Source organism: Myxocyprinus asiaticus, chromosome 1 (assembly GCF_019703515.2).
Source record: "Myxocyprinus asiaticus isolate MX2 ecotype Aquarium Trade chromosome 1, UBuf_Myxa_2, whole genome shotgun sequence".
In the NCBI taxonomy this organism is placed as follows: Eukaryota; Metazoa; Chordata; class Actinopteri; order Cypriniformes; family Catostomidae; genus Myxocyprinus; species Myxocyprinus asiaticus.
The window spans coordinates 38,065,129-38,089,822 of record NC_059344.1 but is presented as its reverse complement, the minus strand read 5'-3'; the positions used below and the strand labels follow the sequence as shown (position 1 = coordinate 38,089,822).

The 24,694-nt window shown below is 45.4% G+C and overlaps 1 protein-coding gene across 2 annotated transcripts in view; it reads left to right on the top strand.

The window, feature by feature from the left end:
- The window catches only part of LOC127447046 (otogelin-like), a 98,675-nt gene that overhangs the window by 64,651 nt on the left and 9,330 nt on the right, over positions 1-24,694 (top strand). Inside the window, exons 47-54 of one of the 2 annotated variants that reach the window (XM_051708574.1) lie at positions 62-163; positions 499-597; positions 786-826; positions 973-1,048; positions 1,407-1,585; positions 1,669-1,773; positions 5,647-5,766; positions 6,170-6,215. In XM_051708574.1, coding sequence (XP_051564534.1) covers positions 62-163; positions 499-597; positions 786-826; positions 973-1,048; positions 1,407-1,585; positions 1,669-1,773; positions 5,647-5,766; positions 6,170-6,215 — 768 coding nt within the window. Of the gene's footprint in view, positions 1-61; positions 164-498; positions 598-785; positions 827-972; positions 1,049-1,406; positions 1,586-1,668; positions 1,774-5,646; positions 5,767-6,169; positions 6,216-24,694 lie in introns of those variants that run through there. The other variant, XM_051708660.1, reaches the window with a different exon arrangement.

Below are 24,694 nucleotides of genomic sequence, written 5' to 3'. Positions count from 1 at the left end.
TTTTAACCTGACTTACAGTTGATTGTTTTGTTCATTTTGTGTGTCCGTTATTGTGTTTTAGTTTGTGACAAATGTTCGGAGGGAGCTCCCGTGTGTCAAGATGGAGAACTCCTGATCGTGGACACAAACAGCACGGAACGCTGCTGCCCAGTTTATCACTGCTGTAAGTACACACAAACACATGTATAAACATCCAAAAGCATTTATCATTTTTATTCTCAGTGGTAAATGCATCCAACAATGGATAGTGAGAAAGTTGTGGAACTAATGATGAGCCATTTACTGTTGGAGAAGTTTATGAAGCATTATTCTGTATTGTACATCCACAGGAGAACAAGCAGCCTGCACTCATATACTGCTTTATAAATTAATGTTCACATAAATATTGACAACCTTAAAGTTCTACAAATGAATCACCAAAAGGTTACCTTGAAAAGACAACATACACTGAACTAAATTGTGAAGTCTTACTGTAACCGTTTGTGTGTATGCATGCAGTGTGTGAGACCTCTCGATGTTTAGAGGTCACATGTCCAGTTGGCATGGCTTTAGTTTCCTCAAGGATTCCAGAACAGTGTTGTCCAGCACAGACATGTGGTGAGCTGCTCTAAAATATGATCTAAGTTGACAAGTATTTTTTTTTCATATGTATCAGTCTAAGAGTATGTGTTTTGTGTGCAATTTGTGTGTGTCTGTGAATGTGTGCTAATGAAACAGAATGTAGATCTGTTTTGAGTGTGCATGTGTGTGATCTTGAAAATGACTAAAGCTCTTCTCTATCTCAGAATGCGCATGTGAGAAAATAATTCGCCCTAAATGTTCTTTGGTGAGTCTTCAGCGCTCTGTCATTTCATTCAGATTTTAATATATATCCAAATCATGATTTATTTACTTTTGTTGTCCATTTGTGTCTGATCAGGCTCTTGTTAGATTGGTTGGGTTATATCTGATATGAGGTGTTTTGTGTTGTAGGGGGAGAGTATGAAGTTAGACAGATCATTTCTGTCTGATCCAGAAAACCAGTGTAGCTGTAAACAATTCATGTGTGGTGAGAATACACTTCTGTCTGAACTACTCAGGAGCCGTTCACACAGAATGGAACAGACTAAAACTGAAACCCTTAAAAAGCAGCGAGATGCATTGCAATGATCAAATACAGTATGTCCATTAGCCACATGTTTACATATCAAAACAGAGCAGATGAATGCAAGAAAAAAGACATTCTGTGAGAACAGCTCCTTACACATTTGAAATAATTGTGTTCCACATTCAGTGAAATTGCCCAAATTGGAATTACTCCTAATATACTGTACCTCAGAGTGTTTTTTTTATTATCTAATGCATGTCTGTATCTCATTGCATATTTGTGTGTGTGTGTGTGTGTGTGTGTGTGTGTGTGTGTGTAGTGAGAGAGGCAGTGTGTGTGGATGGGCAAAGGGGAGTGATGCGGCCGGGACAGACAATGGTCGAGCAACGTGAACAGGGTGTGTGTTACACTACACAATGCACACACACTCTGGACTCTGCCACAGGTTTCTATGTCTTCAAAGCAACCAGCACTAACTGCACTGCACGCTGCCAGCCTGTGAGTATTTAAGGTACACAAAGGCACACACACACAAGCCAAACACAAACATGCCTACTAACTGTGTGTTATCTGTTTAACAGAACCAAATTTACATCCCTCCTAAAGACCACAGCAGCTGCTGTGGGGTGTGTAAGAACATCTCCTGCCTGCACCAGAGTGACAATGGATCTGTAACTATGTACAAGGTGATATTCAGCAAATAATTCTGATCTCCACTCACTTGTGGTCTGTTTTGCTTTCTATTGTTTGACGCCAGGCCAATAATAATCGAATGTAATCAAGCCTCTAGAGGAGTAAAAAGTACTGAGGAATTATACTTCAGTTAAATATGGTTACTGTGTCAAACGTTAACCCAGTGAAAAGTATCTAGCCAAAAGCATACTTGAGTGAAAGAAAAAGTGAAAGTTTTTCTTTAAACTGCTTTGAATTGACTGCTGAAATCAAAGGACAGTGGAGGTTTTCTCATGAACTTTTTTCTCAATACATTTGATGCACAAACTTTAAAAAGCAACCTGTTTAATCACAGTCTCAATGTCTTGACTATGTAAGGCAATATTTTCACACTTCCGTGTTTCTCACTTCCGGGGATGGCCCTCGCAGGGTAAACTTACTTCCGGGATCAACAACGGCCATTGAAACGTGAGCAAAATCTGTTGAAATCAAAGTCTTCACACAAATTAAATAGGGTGTAAATATTTGATCTGACTTTATGCGACTCTACAGAGCTCTAATTAACATTCTGACAACTTTAAGGAAGGCATAATGTGAGTGAATCCAGCATATTCACTGTGATATTCAAGCTGCTACTGGTCTTAGACTACACCAGTAATAAATAACTATATCATTAAGATAAATAAGATAATAAATTCTCATCGTTATTCACCGTGTCTGTTTCACGTGTGCAGAGAAAATCATTGGCAACCAGCTCTGCTCTCTCACACACCTGTGCAGCTCCAGAATGAGAAGCAGGGCCGGAAAAATCACGTCTGATCGCTCGCACCATGGATACTTTTATAAACAGAGACACTTCTGCCATCTCTCTATCTGATATTTCATCTCATTCACATGCACTTGACGTCATCATAAAACTGAGTATGGAAAAGTTCATGTTTGTCATTCGGGATATTCATTAAACGCTGTGTATTTTATACAATGAAGCCAAACCTTGGCTTCATTGTTCTCTACATAGTCTTTTACATAGCACACGGTTCAAATTTTAAAATAAGATTTTTTTTTTTTCATAGTAATTTTATGATCCCTATAAGTAAAAGATTGGAACCATGACTGTGAAATGTTCAGAAAAATATCCCTTTCGTGAGACAAGGCTGTTTTATCATGAGACTGTTTTTGAGAAATGTATGTTCTTACTATGTAAATCCGCGCTGCAATATCCGATGTAGTGCTTACTCCACTTTGCACACGTTAATATTGTTATAATCAGTATAAAATACATTGTTTATTGCACAGTTCCTTATTGCTCTCTGCTGCTCTGTTACAGGAATGGTGGGGTTAATGTACATTGTGTATTTAATATAATTTATGAAAATAGGTAAATTTGACAGGATGACTTGGTTTCATTCATTTGATTATTTATATATATATATACTGCATTTAACATTTTTGGGAGTTTAATACGAGGTTCAATGAGACAGTGAATTCTATTTGTATTTTTGCATCTGTGCTGGGAGTATATCAAGCTTTTTAAAATTAAGTTCTTGTGATACGGTGACGCGAGGTCTCCATACCAGCGCTGCATTTGAGCATATAAACTCAAAAGAGACTGCAGCCTGAGTAGCCGAATCAGTTGGGCAAATATGATAAAACATTTCTGTGTACATTATATTGTGACTCATCGGAAAACAGACCATACGGAAGAGGTAAGAATTGTTATTCGAGGCAAATTTATACTGAAGTAATAGCCGCAAAGCCGTAGCGGAAGTAGCTTTACCCTGCAGTGACGTAGTTTCCGATTCATGTGAAAAAGGCTAATAGAACAAGTCAGATGTTAGCTGAAACCAATATCATGAAACTATGTACAATTTTAAATTCAGCAGAAGATCATGTTATAGTTGTTTGACATTTAACTATTATTATACTAATAAAGTTTGAATATGTAATGCAGTAATTTACACCCCTGCAAGCCACTTTGTTATATATATTGTAAAAACAAATTTATTTTTAATATAAAATATTACTCAGTGGTTTTATTGTTTTGTGGTGAGAAAGCGCATGCTTTCAGAAATCTATGGCATATTGTCTGAATGGTTGAAATAACTTGACAGTCAAGTCTGTGAGTCTGTCTCGAGGATGGTTCATGGTTTGGCACATGGTCTAAATCAGGGGTCGGGAACCTATGGCTCACGAGCCACAAGTGGTTCTTTGTTAAAAATCAAGTGGCTCGCCGGGTGTCTCACCATTCACCAACACATGATGAGATAATTTTCCTGCAGAAAGTGTGGATGCGATTGCAAAGTTTGAAGTCAAGGACACTGCTTTGATTTCCTTTCTTCCGAATTTGTCGTACAGCCTACTCCTGGTGAACAAGGTTTGAAATGAACACCCACCAAGTGCAGATTCAGAGTATTTTGCTGATGTACCAGCCACTGTGGAAGGCGACCTGTAAGACTTCTCAAAGTGATATATTACAAGAAATATTACAAGACACTAAGACGCGCATTTGACGAAACATGCGTGATTATATTTCGAAGAACAGACAAAAGAAAAGCCACCAATGCGCGTCTGATTTGATGTGTACACAGTGAGCTGTGCTGTTCACAAGTGCAATGAAAGCGCTTCAAGACACGCACATTCATAGAGTTCTGGGCCTCGTTTCCCAATAACTATTGATCTTAGCAGTTAAGAGCATTTTCTACGAGCGATTTTATGAATGTTTGTTATTTTTTATGTGCACCCATGGTGTGAAATAGCACCCGCCACCTGCAAAATGCGACGAGGCTCAATCCAGTTCGCGAGCTCCTCCTTCAAATGTATTTCATGCACGAGTAATTTTGCTCAGCTACCCACAATAGGTGGGTGACCTGTAAGACATCTTGGAGTGACACATGACAAGAAATGCTGTTAATCAAAAAGACACGCTTGAAGAAACACACTTTATTATATTTTTAAGAACAGACAAAATAAAAGCTGTCAGTGCTCGTGTCTGATTTGCTGTTTGTTCAGAGGCGTGCAGCGGGACCCTGTCTTGTGGAACAAGCACATGTAAAGCGTTATCACTTCTTTTTTCTCTATTTCATTCGACTGAAATCTGTAAGAATAATATAATCTATGAGAATGCTGCAAATAATCTCCGATCATCTTGTGAGGTGCTGTGAGTTTAAGTTTTCTTTATTTCCACAGTGTTTTGCTTTTACACATTGTGAACGCAACTCTGCAGGTACAGTAATATTTACAGGTATCTTTGTATTAAAAAACAAAGACGAAAGTGATTACATCATAAAATAAAACAAGACACGTTCACCTTGAACCTAAAATTGAGTTCTATTTTATTTTCTTTAGGCAGCATTAACTGTATTACCTAAACGCAATACAAACACATTCGATAAGAACACACATTTGGCAGCATTTTTTGGGAACACAAGCGAATTTATTAGGCTTATTTATTATGATGATTATTATAATTATCTTTACATTTATAATTGTCTTTAGTTCTTAATTTGTAAACTAATAGTAATTTTTCACCTGCTTGAGTGATAGCAAATGGAGCTATCTTTTAAAAAAAGTAATTTTATGGAGACCCACACAAACACTCAATTCCATATTGCAACATGTTACCTATTAATTTTTGCATATTTGTTTGTTTTTGAGTAGTCTATGGGCAATATAAACATTTTATTTTATTGAAAAACTTTGTTTTTGAGTTTTTTACTAAATTATTCATTTGTGGTATGGCTCTTTTGAAAAAATGCATCAACCAAAAATTAAAAAATTGACTCCTTAGTGAAAAAAGGTTCCCGACCCCTGGTCTAAAGTGTGTTACTGTGCATTTATAGTCTGTTCTGCTGTGAATGTGATCATCTTCTCTGTGTGCTTGCCTGCAGCCAGGGCGCAGCTGGGTGTCTGACTGCATGCAATATGACTGCATAGACACTCTGTCAGGACCTGTGCTTGTCTCCCACCACTACAGCTGCCCCCACTTCAATGAGACAGAATGTATGAAGGTGAATTCTCTCTCTTAATAAACATAAAACTAAGTATTGCATCATGGTAGAGGTAGCAGCAAACACATACAAACACATGAAAGTGATGCGGAGATTAACCCTGTTATATAGTGTCCATTAGAGGATTTAATTAATACACAGATCAAGGTGTTTCCATTCTATTTCTGAGACATAAGTCCTGAGTCAGGACCAAAGTAAGCAATCCAACTACTTCTTTCAATTTATTCTGCCATTAAGATTTTGTTTACAACAAAAAGCTGAAAAATGAACTTGTAAAAAGCTAAAGACACAATAAAATCATTACATGCCTAAAATTAAAACAGCAAGTCATTAAACTAACTTAAATAAACGGGCCCCTTTATTGACCCCTTCTACATGTTTAAAAGTCTTTATCTTGTCTTAGATTGGCGGCACTGTTGTGAGTTACATGGATGGATGCTGCAAGACATGTGAGTACAGAGGTTACTTTTCTTTGTTCATCTCCATCGGTAACACTACCATTCACAAATTAAAGCTCAACTTCACATCTGTTTCTTCAAGAGTAATTTTCCCTCAGCATATGTATACAGCATGAAAACAATGGCAGCATGTCACTTAAGTACAATAAATCTAGAGAATATTAAAGAATTCACTGGAACAGAACCGAACAGAAAAGCACTGATATGCACAACATAGCAAAATATTAGTATGCTATATCAGGTTAAGTGTAACATTGTGTAACAATCTCTCCAGGCACTGCAAACTCCCTGTTCCCCTTCCCTGTTAGCCCTTTGAAACCCACAGTTAGCACAAACTGTGAACAAGGTACCTGAGACTTACATCAGACCCTGAGGCTCACCATCACCATTGTTGATTTCCAACAATGTACTCCCCCTATTCAAACAAAACAGGACTCTCAACAGAGTTGAAGATCACTGCTCGCCGAAATAAAGTATACTCTATTTTTAAGTTACTTGTCCCCAAGGAATGTCTTTGAAAATTGTCTCATTGATATAGTGAAATCTTTCCCCATTTTGCTCTGTTGGGCAGTGCATTGTTGATTGCCAACAATGTACTGTTGGTAGTGGCCAAGTAGTGAGTTTCTGTAGATCTGCATGATTCAGAATGCCTAGGCTGTAGCCTCTAATCACACAGTAGGTGTAGTTTGTGGTTATGGGGTGTTTGGTAATGTTTTGGGTTATATGGCAAAATTAGCAAAACTAAGCGTTTTCCCTATTTTTGTTCTTCTTCAAAGTCTGCCTCTTATGCCACATTACCCAAACTATTACAACTTCTACTGACTACTGATTTATATTTGTATTTGTAAAAAAAAAATATTGGGGCTTATTTGGGCGTTTTGTTCTTTTCTTCTTCTTCTTCTTTTGCTTTCAGTGTGGTGGAACAACATCAATCTTGAAAATAAGTAAAAATAATATGCATCACTTTTTTCAGTAGATGAGTAGTTTATGTAAATAATTTTTCAGCTAAGTGGGGAAAGAATGGTTATTTCTATGTTTCAGTATTAGTTATATATATTAAAATCTTATGAAGTAATCTTAAAGGAAAAAATTTAAAAGGTAACCCATCAGTAAAATTTGTATTACAGTCTATTTACCATTTAGTATCACAAAAATATATTTTGTGGATTGAAAAATAAATGCATGTAGCCTCATCATCCTGCTGGAAGCGGTTGTTAAACCTGATTAAAATAATAGATTACTTTATACACTCAAATTAATTCATTACCCTTAATTGAATTTTAGAGTTTTTACAAGAAATGTAAACATTTTAATTCAGATCAAAGGAATGTTCCAGGTTCAATACCAGTTAAGGTCAATCGACAGCATTTGTGGTCTAATGTTGAGTACCAATCATTTTTATTTTGACACTGGGTTACAGTGAGGCACTTACAATAGAAATGAATGGGGGCCAATTTGTGAATAGGTTTGTGGAATGAGGAAGCGGGAGACGTCGATTCCAACTCAAAGGTAATTTTATTCTTCACACAAATTTTTTTCGCTTGACTGCGTAATGGTAAAGCTCATATATAAACACTCAAACGCTATATTTAGTGGGACTGGCAGCCGCCAACACACTCAAAGCTTCAGCTGGGCTTTCCCTCTCTCGCTTTGAGGTCTGGCCCCTTTTATTTCCCCCGTCTCACACTGTGAACAAAGAAACAGCAATTCATCTCAGGTGAAAACCCTTACCACTTCCTCTCTCCCCCAGTCGAACGCTCAACCATGGTCCGAACAGAGGGTGAATGCTCGTCCCAGCAAATAGTAGCGGAGAGTGAGGACCGCCCACTTGATGGCCAAGCACTCCTTCTGTATGGTGCTGTAATTTGTCTCTCTCATAGAGAGCTTCTGACTAATGTACCAGGCGCTCCTCCCCCTCCACCACTTGGGACAGTATCGCACTCAGCCCCCTGTCCGATGCGTCCGTCTGCAAAACAAAAGGGAGAGAGAAGTCAGGGGAATGCAGAAGCAGACCGCCACACAGTGCAGCTTTTACCTGCGTGAATGTTTGTTGGCACGGCTTCATCCACTGGACTGGATCTGGAGCTCCCTTTTTAGTGAAATCAGTCAGTGGGCTGGTGACATCCGAATAATTAGGCACAAACCTTTGATAATAGCCAGCCAGCCCCAGGAAATGTCTCACCTCCTTTTTGGTCTTGGGTCTTGAGATTAGTGTGGCCGAGGAGAGGCGAGAACACGTCAGAGAAATTATTTTGCAACCTGGCAACCTCCGTACGTTGTGACGGTGTGAGGTGGTCTCCACAAGGGACCGGGGTGAATTGATTGGCTTTTAGATTCACCTCCGGTCCAAGCTCCTCCCTCTCTGGAACTACTGTCACCAAGGATACAGGGACCACCTCTCTCCATGGTTTTAGTAGGTTGAGGTGGTAAATCTGACATGCCCCACCCCTATCCATACGCACTACCTGATAATCGACTTCCCCAACTTGCCGTGTGACCTCAAAGGGCCCTTGCCACTTGGTGAGTAATTTCAAGCTCGATGTGGGCAGCAATACGAGTACTTTATCTCCCTGTGCAAACTCCCGCAGCTGAGCTATACTGTCCCAAGTAACCTGCCATCGGATTATGATTAGCCGCTTGGAATAACATTTCCTGACGGCTCTTTGATATCAACAACTGGGTTGTAAATTTTTTTGTCCGAGTGTCCTGTGTCACTCTATACAACCGATCCTCTATAATTGAAAAATATGGATATGTGAGTGCAATGCCTGGCTGGAGACAGTGACCATCAATCACTTTCACTTGGTCAAACGCGTGCTTCAGGAATTCGTCTTACAACTGCTCTAGTGGGAAATCCCCTACCAGGAATTCCCTATGGGCGGGGGAGGATGACATCTCACCTTTCCCAGCATCAGCCTGATGCGGAGCAGCCGCAGATGGCCCAGGCAACACCTTCCCAGCCAGTGCTTCGCACATCCCACACAGTTTACTTTCTCATCGGACCCATCCACACACAACCCCTTCAATAGTGATTGAAAAGCTAGCCAATTATTTCCCAAAATTAGCTGATGGGTGAGGCAAGGACTAACCACCGCCTCAATATTATGCTTTTGTCCCCGGAATATTACTGTGACAGTCACTATAGGATGATCATGTATGTCTCCATGCACACACCTCACCTTCATCTGATTATTTACCTCCAATGCCCCATTTTGAACCAAGCATTGATGAATGGAGGTTTGATTACAACCTGAATCCACCAAGGCTTGGTATGTACTCCCCTTAATACTCACAGGTATTTGGTACATCCCTGCTCACTCGGGGGTGGTCTGTGGGGTGTCAGGGATCCGGATCAAGGCCCCCACCTCCATTACCGGGAACTGCTCTCAAACATGACCCAGCTCCCTGCAACTCCAGCAGACCGGTCCAAGCCTTCCGGCCACACTCGTAGCAATGAACTCCTTCACCTGGGATGAAGAGAGGGGGGAGACAGTTTTGTGGAAGCAGAGAACCACCATGACTGGGGAATGTTCCCTCATTTCCGGAGATACAGAACAGGACAGAAGGAAGGGGGGGGGACCTTAGAGGGGGGAAGGGCGTGGGGTGCGCCGACCCCCGAATACACTGCCAGATGGTCTTCCGCCAGCTGAATCACTTCGTCCAGCAACGTTGGCTGGTGGCACTGGACCCACTCGTCCGTCCCCTTTGGCAACCGAGAGATGAACTGCTCCAGCACCACCAGGCTGATGACATCCTCAGGGTTGCTGTCCTCCTTGGCCAGTACCCACCGCCAGCAGACATCACGGAGCTGCTGAGCAAAAGAGAACTGGTGGCCAGCCGTGCACTGCGTTAAGGAACAGAAACACTGGCGATGTTCTTCTGGGCTGCGGCCGACCTGTTGCAAGATGGACTTCTTCAGCACCGAGTAGTCCAGGAGGTTGGTGACCGGAAGCTGTTGTGCCGCGATCTGGGATTCCCCAGTCAGCAGCGGCAAAAGATGGAACACCCACTGTTCCGGCGGCCATTTCAGAGCTTCGGCGGTGTGCTCAAAGAGCTCAAGGTAGGCCTCCAGATCATCTTGAGGCCCCATCTTGGTTGGCAACACGTGGGGGTGTGCTGCTGCCAGTGCCGCCCCCCTCCCAGGGTACCAAGCTCCACAGCACCTGCCGGTCCTCCTCCTGGGACCAAAGGAGCATCTCAAAGCGCTGTTGCTGCTCTCTCCAAAGCTCCATGAGGGCCTGGTGTTGACCCTGATGGATGCTGGCAAGGGACCGGAAGACTTCCTTCAGTGGCGACGGCTCCATGAAAGCGTATACTTCTTCCTCTAATGCTGGGATTCGGCACCAGTGTAACAGATTAGAGGAATAAGGAAGCGGGAGATGGCAAATCCAACTCAAAGGTAATTTTATTCTTCACACAAAAACACATTCGCTTGACTGCATAACCGTAAAGCTTCATATAAACGCTACTATACTCAAATGTTATATTTAGTGGGACTGGCAGCTGCCAACAAACTTGAAGCTTCAGCTGGGCTCTCCCTCTCTCACTCTGAGGTCTGGCCTCTTTTATTTCCCCCGTCTCTCACTGTGAACAAAGAAACAGCAATTACCAGCAATTCAACTCAGGTAAAAACCCTTACTGCTTCCTCTCTACCCCAGATGAATGCTCAACCATGCTCTCGCCTCCACAGTGAACATTAAAATACTCACTTTTTAGTATAGCCCAAGACGTAAACAATATGTGTGTAAACATGATTTTAATGTGATAAAATTGCTTACTTTTCTGTGTAAAGTTTTAGCCAATTTTACAACTTTGTTACCATGACAATGTAATGTCAACAAACCCTAAAACACTAAAATGACTGTAAAAATTACCATTTAAGCACCTTTACAGCTCAAATAATACAGAAGAATAAATGAAAGTGTTTTTATACAATTATAAGCTTCAAATTTCTGTGTATAAACCCTCCAAAAATTGGCCACATTAACTTTCATTGTCCCCATTCACTTCTAGAGCATGTGAGCGGAGAGGAGCGGTGATAATTTCACCTGAACGGAGAGTGCCTTTTTGAAGATTACGCTCCGCTCGCTCAGGCCGCTCGGTGCCGCTCGCTCAACCCAGAATGCACTTTGTGATATACTGGTTTGGGAATCTGTGAAATAAGCAATAGGCCTGATGTTATGGAGCTCTAACATTGTTTTAGTGAATTTGCAAACCTTATAACCTAAATAAATGCAAAGTATAAATCAAAGCTAAGAACAAGGAAATCAAAATGGAGTGTGGAGAGACTGTGAGAATTAGAAAATATTCCTTTTGGAATCGTACGTGTCACATTGCCAGAGAGCACGAGGATGTGCTACGCAAACATGGTAGTGCAGCAAAAGGTGAGCTAGTAGGCTACACTACTATTAATTACTATTATTTAATAGATAAGTAATTAATAAATTAATAGATAAGTAATGTATCTTATTGTTTTGCCATCATGTCAGTGCAGCTGCCAGCTAGATGCAAGCCCGGTTCTGCAGGGTTGCGAACGTTAGATCACTCTCAATTGAATATGTAAGCTTAATAATACTGTATATTGGCAAAGCATTTTTCCTTCAATCCCAGCGAACACACACAAAAATCCCTGCATCAAAACCAATAAACATGTATGATCTTGCAGATCAGTGTGTCCTAATTTGCAGGCGGAGCATTCTGCTTTCATGCCTCTATTGTACAACTGATCATTTGATTAGTAAGGATTTACTCGCATAGAGAATTTCATAGCGGAATTATCTCACTTAAACAACTACCTGTTGCTTTCGATTTCTGCTTCGGGATAAAGTGGCACATAAATGCTGGTCAGTTTCCCAAAGCCAAATCAACACCTTAACAAGAAGTGAAATGTAAAAAACGTCATGGTTACTGGTGTAACCTCCGTTCCCTGATGGAGGGAACGAGACGTTGGTGTCGATGTAGTGACACTAGGGGTCACTCTTGGGAGCCCGAGACACCTCTGGTCTTTGATAAAAGGCCAATGAAAATTGGCGAGTGGTATTTGCATGCCACTCCCCCGAACATACGGGTATAAAAGGAGCTGGTATGCAACCACTCATTCAGGTTTTACGCTGAGGAGCCGATATAAGGTCCGGCCATTTCAGCGGGTAGTTCAGCGTTGTGGCAGGAGGGACCAACGTCTCGTTCCCTCCATCAGGGAACGGAGGTTACACCAGTAACCATGACGTTCCCTATCTGTCACTCACTCGACGTTGGTGTCGATGTAGTGACACTAGGGGTCCCTATACAAAACGCCACAAGGCTGAACTGTGTTACGTGAACTGGCGGTGTGTGGTGGGCAGACTTGCTGTGTGCCTCATAGCCAGCACACCAGGTCGACACGTAACCTCCCCCAACACAGTTATGAGTGTCGAACGGCCCTTTTTGGGGACAAGTCGACTACCCAGAGATAGAGACAGGCTTAACCCAGTCATGGCCTCTTTCCCCTTCTCTTTTTCCACTCCCTAAAAAAGAAGGGGGATTATCCGACTGGGCCGCCAGGTCTAGTCGGGGGGTGTCCCTCCCAAGGGGAGGACACCGCGGAGACCACACCTCGCCCCAAGAGAGGGGGGATATTTAAGTGGAAGAATACATCACATGGTCTTTCCAACCATGTGGAGAGCCTTCAAGGTAGATCCTACCCAATGGGGGAGGAGTTACTACAACATGGAGACTGAGGGGCTCTGCCCAAGGAAGACGCAGTTTGCCAGTAGGGAAACGAACTAGCGGAAGATATAGATCGCATGGGGTTAGCCTTACAGGGAACCGCCACATGCGGAGCACCTACCCCAGTACCGGGCTCTTAGTTAGCGCGTGTACTGGGCCGGCAGCGAGTCTCTCCGAAAACTGGACTGCCACAGGGCTCGGAGGAAGTCAACCAGGGAACAACCTTTGTGAACACTACTGGGAATTAACAGCGCACGTCTTCAGCTCAAAAGGAGGTGGAAGGCGCTATGTGCAAGCAATACACCCGGCCGGCTATCCCGGGCTTATCCGCTTGTGTTGCGTGCCACTACCTGGGACGAAACCGGTTCCACCCGGAGGTTGTAGAACCTTGCAAAGGTGTTGGGTGTTGCCCAGCCCGCTGCTCTGCAATGTCTGTTAGAGAGGCACCTCTGGCCAGGGCCCAAGAAGCCGCTACACCACGAGTAGAATGGGCTCGTAGCCCTACCGGGGGCGGCATGTTTTGGGCGAGACATGCCATAGTTATGGCGTCAATGAGCCAGTGGGCGATCCTCTGCTTGGAGACAGCGCTTCCTTTCCGCTGTGCACCGAAGCAGACAAAGAGCTGCTCAGAGAGTCTAAAGCTCTGCGTGCGATCCAAATAGATGCGCAAAGCGCGCACCGGACACAGCAACGCCAGGGCTGGGTCTGCCTCCTCCTGGGGCAGCGCTTGCAGGTTCACCACCTGGTCTCTAAAAGGAGTGGTGGGAACCTTGGGCACATAGCCCGGTCGGGGGTCTCAGGATCACGTGAGAATAGCCCGGACCGAACTCCAGGCACGTTTCGCTGACAGAGAACGCTTGCAGGTCACCTACCCTCTTGATGGAAGTGAGCGCAGTCAGGAGGGCAGTCTTCAAGGAGAGTGCCTTAAGCCCGGCTGACTGCAAAACTCAAAGGGGGCTCTCTGTAGACCCTGAAAAACTACAGAGGTCCGATGAGGGAACAAGGCTTGGCCTGGAGGGATTCAGCCTCCTGGCGCCTCTTAGGAACCTGATGATCAGATCATGCTTCCCTAAGGACTCACCGTCGACTGCGTCATGGTGTGCTGCTATGGCAGCAACGTACACCTTCAAGGTGGAAGGGGACAGCCTCCCTTCCAACCTCTCTTGCAGGAAGGAAAGCACTGATCTGACTGCGCACCTCTGGGGGTCTTCCTGATGGGAAGAACACCACTTAGCGAACAGACACCACTTAAAGGCATACAGGCGCCTCGTAGAGGGAGCCCTAGCCTGAGTGAATGTGTCTACCACCGCAGGTGGGAGACAGCTTAGGTCTTCTGCGTCCCGTCCAGGGGCCAGACATGGAGATTCCAGAGGTCTGGGTGCGGGTGCCGGATGGTGCCCCTTCCCTGAGAAAGAAGGGCCATTCTCAGGGGAATTTGCCCGGGGGGAACTGTCACGAGGAGCGTGAGGTCCGAGCACCACGTCTGGGCGGGCCAGTAGGGTGCTTACCAGGACGACCTTCTCCTCGTTCTCCCTGACCTTGCACAGGGTCTGTGCGAGCAGGCTCACTGGGGAAAACGCATATTTGCGAATGCCAGGGGACCAGCTGTGTGCCAGCGTGTCTATGCCGAGGAAGGCCTCGGTGAGGGCGTACCAGAGCGGGCAGTGGGAGGATTCTTGGGAGGCGAACAGGTGCACCTGTGTCTGACTGAATCGACTCCAAATCAGCTGGACCACCTGAAGGTGGAGTCTCCACTCTCCCTTGAAGGTAACCTGTTTTTACGGCGCGTCCGCCGAAGTGTTGAGGTTGCCCGGGATGTGAGTGGCTTGCAGCGACTTGGTGCTGCTAACTCCGTTGGAGGAGACGGCGGGCGAGTTATGACATACAGCGGGAGCGCAGACCGCCTTGGCGGTTGACATATGCTACCGCTGCCGTGCTGTCTGTCCGAACTAGCACGTGCTTGCCCTGGATCAACGGCCGGAACCTCCGCAGGGCGAGCAGAATTGCCAGTAACTCGAGGCAGTTGATGTGCCAACGCAGCTGCGGACCCGTCTAGAGGCCGGCAGCTGCGTGCCCGTTGCCAACAGCGCCCCAGCCCATTTTGGAGGCGTCTGTCGTGGCCACGACACGCCTGGAGACCAGTTCTAGCGGAACACCTGCTCGTGGAAACGAGAGGTCGGTCCAAGGGCTGAAAAGACGGTGACAGACCGACGTAATGGCCACGCGGTGTGTCCCGTGGCGCCATGCCCGTCTCGGGACTCGAGTCTGGAGCCAGTGCTGAAGCGGCCTCATATGCATCAACCCGAGCGGGGTGGCCACCGCCGAGGACGCCATATGCCCCAGGAGCCTCTGAAAATGTTTCAGTGGAACCGCTGTTTTCTGTTTGAACGCCTTCAAACAGGCCAGCACCGACTGGGCGTGCTCATTCGTAAGGTGCGCCGTCAAGGAGACTGAGTCCAACTCCAAACCGAGAAAAGAGATGCTCTGAACCGGGAGGAGCTTGCTCTTTTCCCAGCTGACCCGAAGCCCTAGTCGGCTGAGGTGTGAGAGCACCAGGTCCCTGTGTGCGCATAACCCGTCTCGAGAGTGAGCTAGGATTAGCCAGTCGTCGAGATAGTTGAGAATGCGAATGCCCACCTCCCTTAACGGGGCAAGGGCAGCCTCTGCGATCTTCGTAAAGACGCGAGGAGACAGGGACAGGCCGAAAGGGAGGACTTGTACCGATATGCCTGACCCTCGAACGCAAACCGCAGGAAGGGTCTGTGTCGAGGAAGGATCGAGACGTGAAAGTACGCAGCTGTCCGGGAAAGCATGTCGTCATCTCCGCGTCAGCCTGTGACTGGGCGATCGACCCCGAAGGGAGGAGCCCAGCCGAGGCTTCCGACTGGACGAGCCCGCTCTCCGATGCTGCGCTCGAGAGCTCATCACTTTCGCGGGCTCCGAATAAGAGGTCGAACTCGCGGTGAGACGAGCCGGCGGACTCACCCCGGAAGCCCGATCGGGGCAGACGAGCGTGCTGGGGAATGGGAGTTCCGCGGGGGGATACCCGGCGGAGGCGGTCCCATTGGGGTCCCCAAATCGCCCCCAGTGCTAGCCGCGCTGGCCTCAAACCCGTGGGTAAAAGGACCGAGGCGGGAGCCTCTGGGGTGGCTCGCTTCCTTACGAAGGCGAGCCGCGACCGCAACGTTGCCATGGACACATTCTCGCAATGAGAATGTGACCATCCATGAAGGCTGTCTCCGCGTGAGCAGTGCCCAGACACGAAAGACAGTGATCGTGACCGTTAGAAGGCGAGAGATAACGAGCACAACCAGGAATAACACACAATCGGAAAAGCATCTTTAAAAAGACGCGTCTTTAAAAAGACGTTCCGTGTGTGCGCTCTTTTAGAGAAATATATACTCTTTTAGAGGGGAAAAATGCTCTTTCAGAAAATATACTCTCTAGTTTTTCTGCCGAAGCGCCCAGGGGCGTTCTCTGCAGTGCACCAGTGCAGAGGAGGGAGAAGCCGCTGAAATGCGCCGTCAGATCCAGCAGGTGAATGAACAGTAGTATTCAGCTCAATGAGCATGACCGTTCGGCTCCGAAGAGAAAATCTGAATGAGTGGTTGCATACCAGCTCCTTTTATACCCGTATGTTCGGGGGAGTGGCATGCAAATACCACTCGACAATTTTCATTGGCCTTTTATCAAAGACCAGAGGTGTCTCGGGCTCCCAAGAGTGACCCCTAGTGTCACTACATCGACACCAACGTCGAGTGAGTGACAGATAGGGAACTGACTCTAGATTAGTGGTTGCAGATAACATCTTCAACATCGCTTGCTGCATTCATGCGCAGAGAAAAAAATCTATTAATGATTGTTCATTAGAAAAAAACTTTTTTTAACGAAGGCAGTGTAATTTGTGAATTAAATAATTTGTATTTGTTTTAGGATCATTAAACATGATTTCATCTAATATATATATTGGACAAAATCTCACTTTATGCAGGACAAATATTTATTATTTGTTAAATCCATGGTTAAACCCTGCTGTACATATAAAGAGCGCATGCACAAGACATGAATGTTTGATGCATATAAAGTCCAGATTCACTTTATAATGCTTTAAAAATATCAAGAAAAAACAAAGGGGGCACATTCTATCTACTAATATAATTATTATATAAATAACCACAGTCCTTTAGATTGCATATGATTCGTACATATAAAATTGTAGGGAATATTAATAAAGCAACAACACTGAAAAAGAGAAAAAGATTCACTGCTCTTTTCTGGATAACTTAATACACCCTTTAAAACTGAACACAAAATTAGGATGATAAATATCTCATTTTAATTTACAGACACAAAGTCTGATAGCATTAAATCAGAGACATATTAACGTATCAAATCTATAATCATTCTGTGGAGACAACTGAAAACCAATTATGAATTTCACTTTTACCTGCAATATTTTTCCTGGTACCAGTCCATTGTTTTCATTATTGCCATAAACAAATCAAACAAACTTTAAAGTTGAAAAGATTGTGGTTTTCTGGGTCGGTTGTATCATCCAGTTTAAATTAAAAAGTGCAAATTTGCACATATGCGAGTTTCCGTGCCAACGCACATGTTTTATCACTTGTAGAGGCATGTTTGATGACTTGTTTGAAGTAAATAATGGTAATTTAGAACAGATTTTTTTTTAAGGTATTATTTGAAGATGTTGATGACATATGTGCTAACAGATAAATATTTGACTGATTACAAATGATAAGGAAGGTCTGGTTCACCCGATTATCTAACAGCCGTTGTAAACCAGTCCAAAATATACAGTGAGGTTTTATATACGAAAACACAACAATGCAATCACATAATTTCAGATGTGTACATTACTAATCATTTGATAATTTAATAAATGTTGGCCTATAGTCTATATTTCACCCAGAGGGGCTCCTCAGCCCATGTGAGCAAAGGGGCAGTTGCTTGGGCCACTGTAGCTAGCCCCTGTGTACGTGCTTGGAACCAAGTATACTACAGAGAAATTTAATGTCAGGGCACGATTTGAGCGAATGCTTTTTTAACGGTGAGTGTGAGTGGTACTTGAGTGGAGCGGCTGCTTGGGCCGTGAGCGGCTGAGCGGAGCACACACGCATGGAGCGGGTTATTGAGCGGAGTGTCACACCGCTCCGCTTCGCTCACATGCTCTGTTCACTTCCATTGTAAGTGCCTCACTGTAACCTCGATTTTGCTTTTTTTAAAGAAAAGGAGGGACACGTCAAAATAAATTTTTGTGATAACCAACATTATGCCACAAATGCTGTCGATTGAGCTGAACTTGTTTGAACCCAGAACATTCTTTTAAGTCAGTTTAATTGAGCCAACATAATTCAGTTGGATTAGTTCAAAACAATGTACTATAGTAGTAACTTAACTTCATTTGGTTCGTCAAACTAAAAATTTTAAATACGTTTTCTTATGTTGGACCAACTTAATTTATTTTATCAATCATTAGTATATGCCGGGTGAGCAAGTGAAGGACAGTAAAACTGTTGCACTGTCAAGTTAATAACAACTGCTTATAGAGCTAAGCAGCACTTGTGCCATGTATCACTTAAAAGTGAAAGTCCATCCTCCACCTAAGCACAAGCGCCATTCTTCACCACAATGCTAACCCCCAAAACTTCAGCATAACAGACACTATTTTAAAATATCAATATAACAGAACATTAAGCATTAAAACATTTACCTATTCTCATCTTGCTCAAAATGCATAAAATAACTTCCATTTTACAAATTTAAATAGAGATAGAACACAATGAAATCAAGTTGTGACAGAATGTTCTAGAATTGTATTGCCTTGGTTCATTTTAATTAAATAAATTGAACAAGCAGCAAAAAGTGTATACCATCCATTCATGTCATTTGAAGTGGCTTCCCAGCAATATTCTTGTGCTGTGTGCTGTTGTCAATGAAGTTTCTTCACCTATTAAATGGTAAGCAATTCATTCAAATGTTTAAACATCAGCTTAGCAGCAGTTCCCCTTAATAGGTTTTTGGCAACATTGATTCTGAGTAACAGATGTCTGCTAAAAATCGTATTACTGCAATAAAACCAAGCAATTAAATGGTAATCTACCAGAGGGAGGTGGTTCTTCTTTGCTTGAAATGCTAATCCTACAACTCCAATTCCGAAAAAGTTGGGACAGTATGAAAAATGCTAATAAAAACAAAAAGGAGTGATCTGTACATTATATTAACCCTTTGCTACTTTGGAAGCACTACATCTAAACATTATATGATGTTTTATCTTGTACATTTCATTGTTTTTTTTTTTTGTTTTTTTATGTACAGTAATTTCAAATCAGACGATTGCAACACACTCCAAAAAAGTTGAGACAGGGGCAATTTAAGACTAATAACAATTTGATGAGTTAAAATAACAAGGCAATGTGAAACAGGAGATATTAAACAGGTGAGGCAATCGTGTTATAGTATATACAGTGGGGGAATAAGTATTGAACGCGTCAACATTTTTTTCAGTAAATGTATTTCCAATGAGGCTATTTACATGAAATTTTCACCAAACTTTGGTATTAACTCAAGAAATCCACACACATAAAGAAATCCAAACATTAAAGTCCATAATGAAGTTATGTGTAATAAAGAGGAATGACACAGGAAAAAAGTATTGAACACGCTAACTGAAATTTATTTAATACTTAGTGAAGAAGCCCTTGTTTGTAATGACAGCTTCAAGACGCTTCCTTTATGAAGAAATTAATCGGCCGCAGTATTCAGGTGTGATTTTGGCCCATTCTTCTAAACATATTGTCTTTAAATCTTGAAGATGCCGGGGGGCCCTCTTGTGAACCTTGATCTTTAGCTCTTTCCACAAATGTTCATTTGGACGCAAATCAGGTGATTGACTGGGCCATTCTAACACCTTGATTTTTTTTCTCTGAAACCAATTGAGAGTTTACTTTGCTGTATGCTTTGGATCATTGTCCTGCTGCAAGGTCCACCCACATCTCATCTTCATCATCCTGGTGGATGGCAGCAGATTCTTCTCAAGAATCTCCCGGTAAAGGGCTCCATTCATCGTTCCTTCAATTATATGCAGTCTGCCAGCACCATGCAATGAAAAACAGCCCCACACCATGATGCTTCCACCTCCAAACTTCACTGTTGGTATAGTGTTTTTAGGGTGATGTGCAGTGCCATTTCTTCTCCAAACATGATGTGTAGTATGACAGCCAAAAAGTTCAATTTTGCTCTCGTCTGACCAGACTACACTCTCCCAGTATTTCATAGGCTAGTCCAAATGAGTTGTAGCAAACTTTAAACGAGCTTCGACATGCCTTTTCTTTAGTAATGGAGTCTTGAGTGTGCATAGAGGCCATGGCGGTGGAGTGCATTGCCTATTGTTTTCTCTGTGACGATGGTACCTGCTGCCTCTAAGTGTTTCTGGAGCTCTTTCCGAGTGGTCCTTGGCTCTTGGGCAACTCTTCTGACTATTCTTCTGACTCCCTGGTCAGAAATCTTGCGAGGAGCTCCTGTGCCACACTTGTGGATAATGGCCCCAATGGTGCTTACTGGAAGATTCTGAAGTTTTGAAATACGTCTGTATCCGATTCCATCAATATGTTTCGTAACAATAAGGTTGTGAATGTCTTGGGAGAGCTCTTTGCTTTTACCCATCATGAGATGTTTCTTGTGTGACACCTTGGTAACGAAAAGCCTTTTTATAGACCATCAATTTACTAACCCAGCTGATATTAATTTGCACAGATAGGAGGTAAAATTACTTTCTAACTCTTGGGAGCCCGAGACACCTCTGGTCTTTGATAAAAGGCCAATGAAAATTGGCGAGTGGTATTTGCATGCCACTCCCCCGGACATACGGGTATAAAAGGAGCTGGAATGCAACCACTCATTCAGGTTTTATACTGAGGAGCCGAGACAAAGTCCAGCCATTTCAGCGGGTAGTTCAGCATTGTGGCAGGAGGGACACAACGTCTCGTTCCCTCCATCAGGGAATAGAGGTTACACAAGTAACCATGACGTTCCCTTACTGTCACTCACTCGACATTGTGTTGATGTAGTGACACTAGGGGTCCCTATACAAAACGCCACAACTGGCTGAACTGTGTTACGTGAACTGGCGGTGTGTGGTGGGCAGACCACTGTGTGCCTCATAGCCAGTACACCAGGTCGACATGTAACCTCCCCCAACATAGTTATGAGTGTTGAACGGCCCTTTGGGGACAAGTCGACTACCCAAAAGATAGAGACAGGCTAACCCAGTCGTGGCCTCTTTTCCCCTTCTCTTTTTCCACTCCCTAAAAAAGAAGGGGGATTATCCAACTGGGCCACCAGGTCTAGTCGGGGGGTGTCCCTCCCAAGGGGAAGACACCACGGAGACCACACCTCTGCAAAAGAGAGGGGGGGATATTTAAGTGGAAGAATACGTCACATGGTCTTTCCGACCATGTGGAGTGTCTTCAAGGTAGATCCTACCCAACGGGGGAGGAGTTACTACAAACATGGAGACTGGGGCAGAGGGGCTCTGCCCAAGGAAGATGCAGTTTGCCAACAGGGAAACGAATTAGTGGAAGATATATATCGCATGGGGTTAGCCTTACAGGGAACCGCCACATGCGGAGCACCTACCCCAGAACAGGACTCTTAGTTAGCACATGTACTGGGCTAGCAGCGAGTCTCTCTGAAAACTCGACTGCCACAGGGCTCAGAGGAAGTCAATCAGGGAACAAAGTTTGTGAACACTACTGGGAATTAATGGCGCACGTCTTCAGCTCAAAAGGAGGTGGAAGGTGCTATGTGCAAGCGATACACCCGGCCGGCTATCCCGGGCTTATCCGCTTGTATTGCGTGCCTCTACCTGGGACGAAACTGGTTCCACCCGGAGGTTGTAGCACCTTGCAAAGGTGTTGGATGTTGCCCAGCCTGCTGCTCTACAAATGTCTGTTAGAGAAGCACCCCTGGCCAGGGCCCAGGAGGCCGCTACACCCCTGGTAGAATGGGGTCATAGCCCTACTGGGGGCGGCATGTCCTGGGCGTGATATGCCATAGTTATGGCGTCAATGAGCCAGTGGGCAATCCTCTGCTTGGAGACAGCGCTTCCTTTCCGCTGTGCACCAAAGCAGACAAAGAGCCACTCAGAGATCCTAAAGCTCTGTGTGCGATCCAAATAGATGTGTAAAGCGCGCACCGGACACAGCAACGACAGGGCTGGGTCTGCCTCCTCCTGGGGCAGCGCTTGCAGGTTCACAACCTGGTCCCTAAAAGGGGTCATGGGAACCTTGGGCACATAGCCCGGTCGGGGTCTCAGGATCACGTGAGAGTAGCCCGGACCGAACTCCAGGCACGTTTCACTGACAGAGAATGCTTGCAGGTCTCCTACCCTCTTGATAGAAGTGAGCGCAGTCAGGAGGGCAGTCTTCAAGGAGAGTGCCTTAAGCTCGGCTGACTGCAAAGGCTCAAAGGGGGCTCTCTGTAGACCCTGAAGAACTACAGAGAGGTCCCATGAGGGAACGAGGTGCGGTCTGGAGGGATTCAGCTTCTTAGGAACCTGATGATCAGGTCGTGCTTCCCTAAGGACTTACCATTGACTGTGTCATGGTGTGCTGCTATGGCGGCAACGTACACCTTCAAGGTGGAAGGGGACAGCCTCCCTTCCAACCTCTCCTGCAGGAAGGAAAGCACTGATCTGACTGCGCATCTCTGGGGGTCTTCCCATCGGGAAGAACACCACTTAGCGAACAGACGCCACTTAAAGGCATACAGGCGCCTCGTAGGGGGGGCCCTAGCCTGAGTGATCCTGTCTACCAACGCAGGTGCCAGATGGTGCCCCGTCCCTGTGAAATTAGGTCCTTCCTCAGGGGAATTTGCCGGGGGGGGCTGTCGCGAGGAGCGTGAGGTCTGAGAACCACGTCTGGGTGGGCCAGTAGGCTACTGTGCAAGTAGGCTCACTGGGGGAAACGCATATTTGTGCAGGCTAGGGGGCCAGCTGTGTGCCAGCGCGTCTATGCCGAGAGGGACTTTAGTCAGGGCGTACCAGAGCGGGCAGTGGGAGGATTCTTGGGAGGCGAACAGGTCCACCTGTGCCCATCCAAATCAACTCCAAATCAGCTGGACCACCTGAGCGTGGAGTCTCCACTCTCCCCTGAGGGTAACCTGCTGTGACAGCGTGTCCGCTGTAGTGTTGAGGTTGCCCGGGATGTGAGTGGCTCGCAGCGACTTGAAGTTCTGCTGACACCAGAGGAGGAGACGGCGGGCGAGTTGTGACATACAACGAGAGCGCAGACCGCCTTGGTGGTTGACATATGCTACCGTTGCTGTGTTGTCTGTCTGAACTAACACGTGCTTGCCCTGGATCAACGGCCAAACCTCTGCAGGACAAGCAGAATTGCCAACAACTCGAGGCAGTTGATGTGCCAATGCAGTCACGGGCCCGGATAACAGTGCCCGTTGCAAACAGCGCCCCAGCCCGTTCTGGAGGCGTCTGTCGTGATCACGACGCACCTGGATACCAGTTCTAGGGAACACCTGCCCATAGAAACGAGAGGTCGGTCCAAGGGCTGAAAAGACAGCGACAGACCGGTGTGATGACCACGCGATGTGTCCCGTGGCACCATGCCCATCTCGGGACTCCAGTCTGAAGCCAGTGCTGAAGCGATCTCATATGCATCAACCCGAGCGGGGTGGCTACCACTGAGGATGTCATATGCCCCAGGAGCCTCTGAAAAAGTTTCATTGGAACCGCTGTTTTCTGTTTGAACGCCTTCAAACAGGCCAGCACCAACTTGCCGCGCTCGTTCGTAAGGCGCGCTGTCAAAGAGACTGAGTCCAGCTCCAAACCGAGAAAAGAGATGCTCTGAATCAGGAGGAGCTTGGTCTTTTCCCAGTTGACCCGAAGCCCTAGTCGGGTGAGGTGTGAGAGCACCAAGTCCCTATGTGCGCACAACATGTCCTGAGAGTGAGCTAGGATTAGCTAGTCATCGAGATAGTATAACGGGGGCAGAGATATAACGGGGCAAGGGCTGCCTCTGCGACCTTCGTGAAGATGCGAGGAGACAGGGACAGGCCGAAAGGGAGGACTTTGTACTGATACACCTGACCCTCGAATGCAAACCGCAGGAAGGAGGGCCGGTGTTGAGGAAGGACCGAGACATGGAAGTACGTGTCCTTCAGGTCTACCGCCGCGAACCAATCTTGATGCCGGACGCTCGCCAGAATGTGTTTTAGCATCAGTATCTTGAACGGGAGTCTGTGTAAGGCCCGGTTCTGTACTCGCAGGTCCAAGATTGGCCGCAACCCACCGCCTTTTTTCGATACGTTGAAGGAGGGGCTGTAAAACCCTTTCTTCATCTCGGCCGGAAGGACAGGTTCTATCGCGCCCTTTTCGTCCTTGACCAAGGTGAAGTGGATACCGCTGAACCTGGATGGGTGCCTGGCAAACTGAATCGCAAAGCCGAGTCGGACGATCCGGATCAGCCATCGCGACAGATTGGAAAGCGCAAGCCACACATCCAAGTTCTGCGCAAGGGGGACCAAGGGGACAACATCGTCGGACGTACTGGCAGGTGGGGCCTCGTGGTGGGGCGGAGCTCAAGGTGCCAGGGACTAGGGACATCGAAGCACTTACCTGGATCCTTGTGACCACCCTCGGAACAGCCTGGGATGGGGGAGAAAGAGGCCTGTCCTCGTAACCCATGGAGACTGCCACATCGGGGGTGGCTGTGTGCCACAGCTGGGTGCTC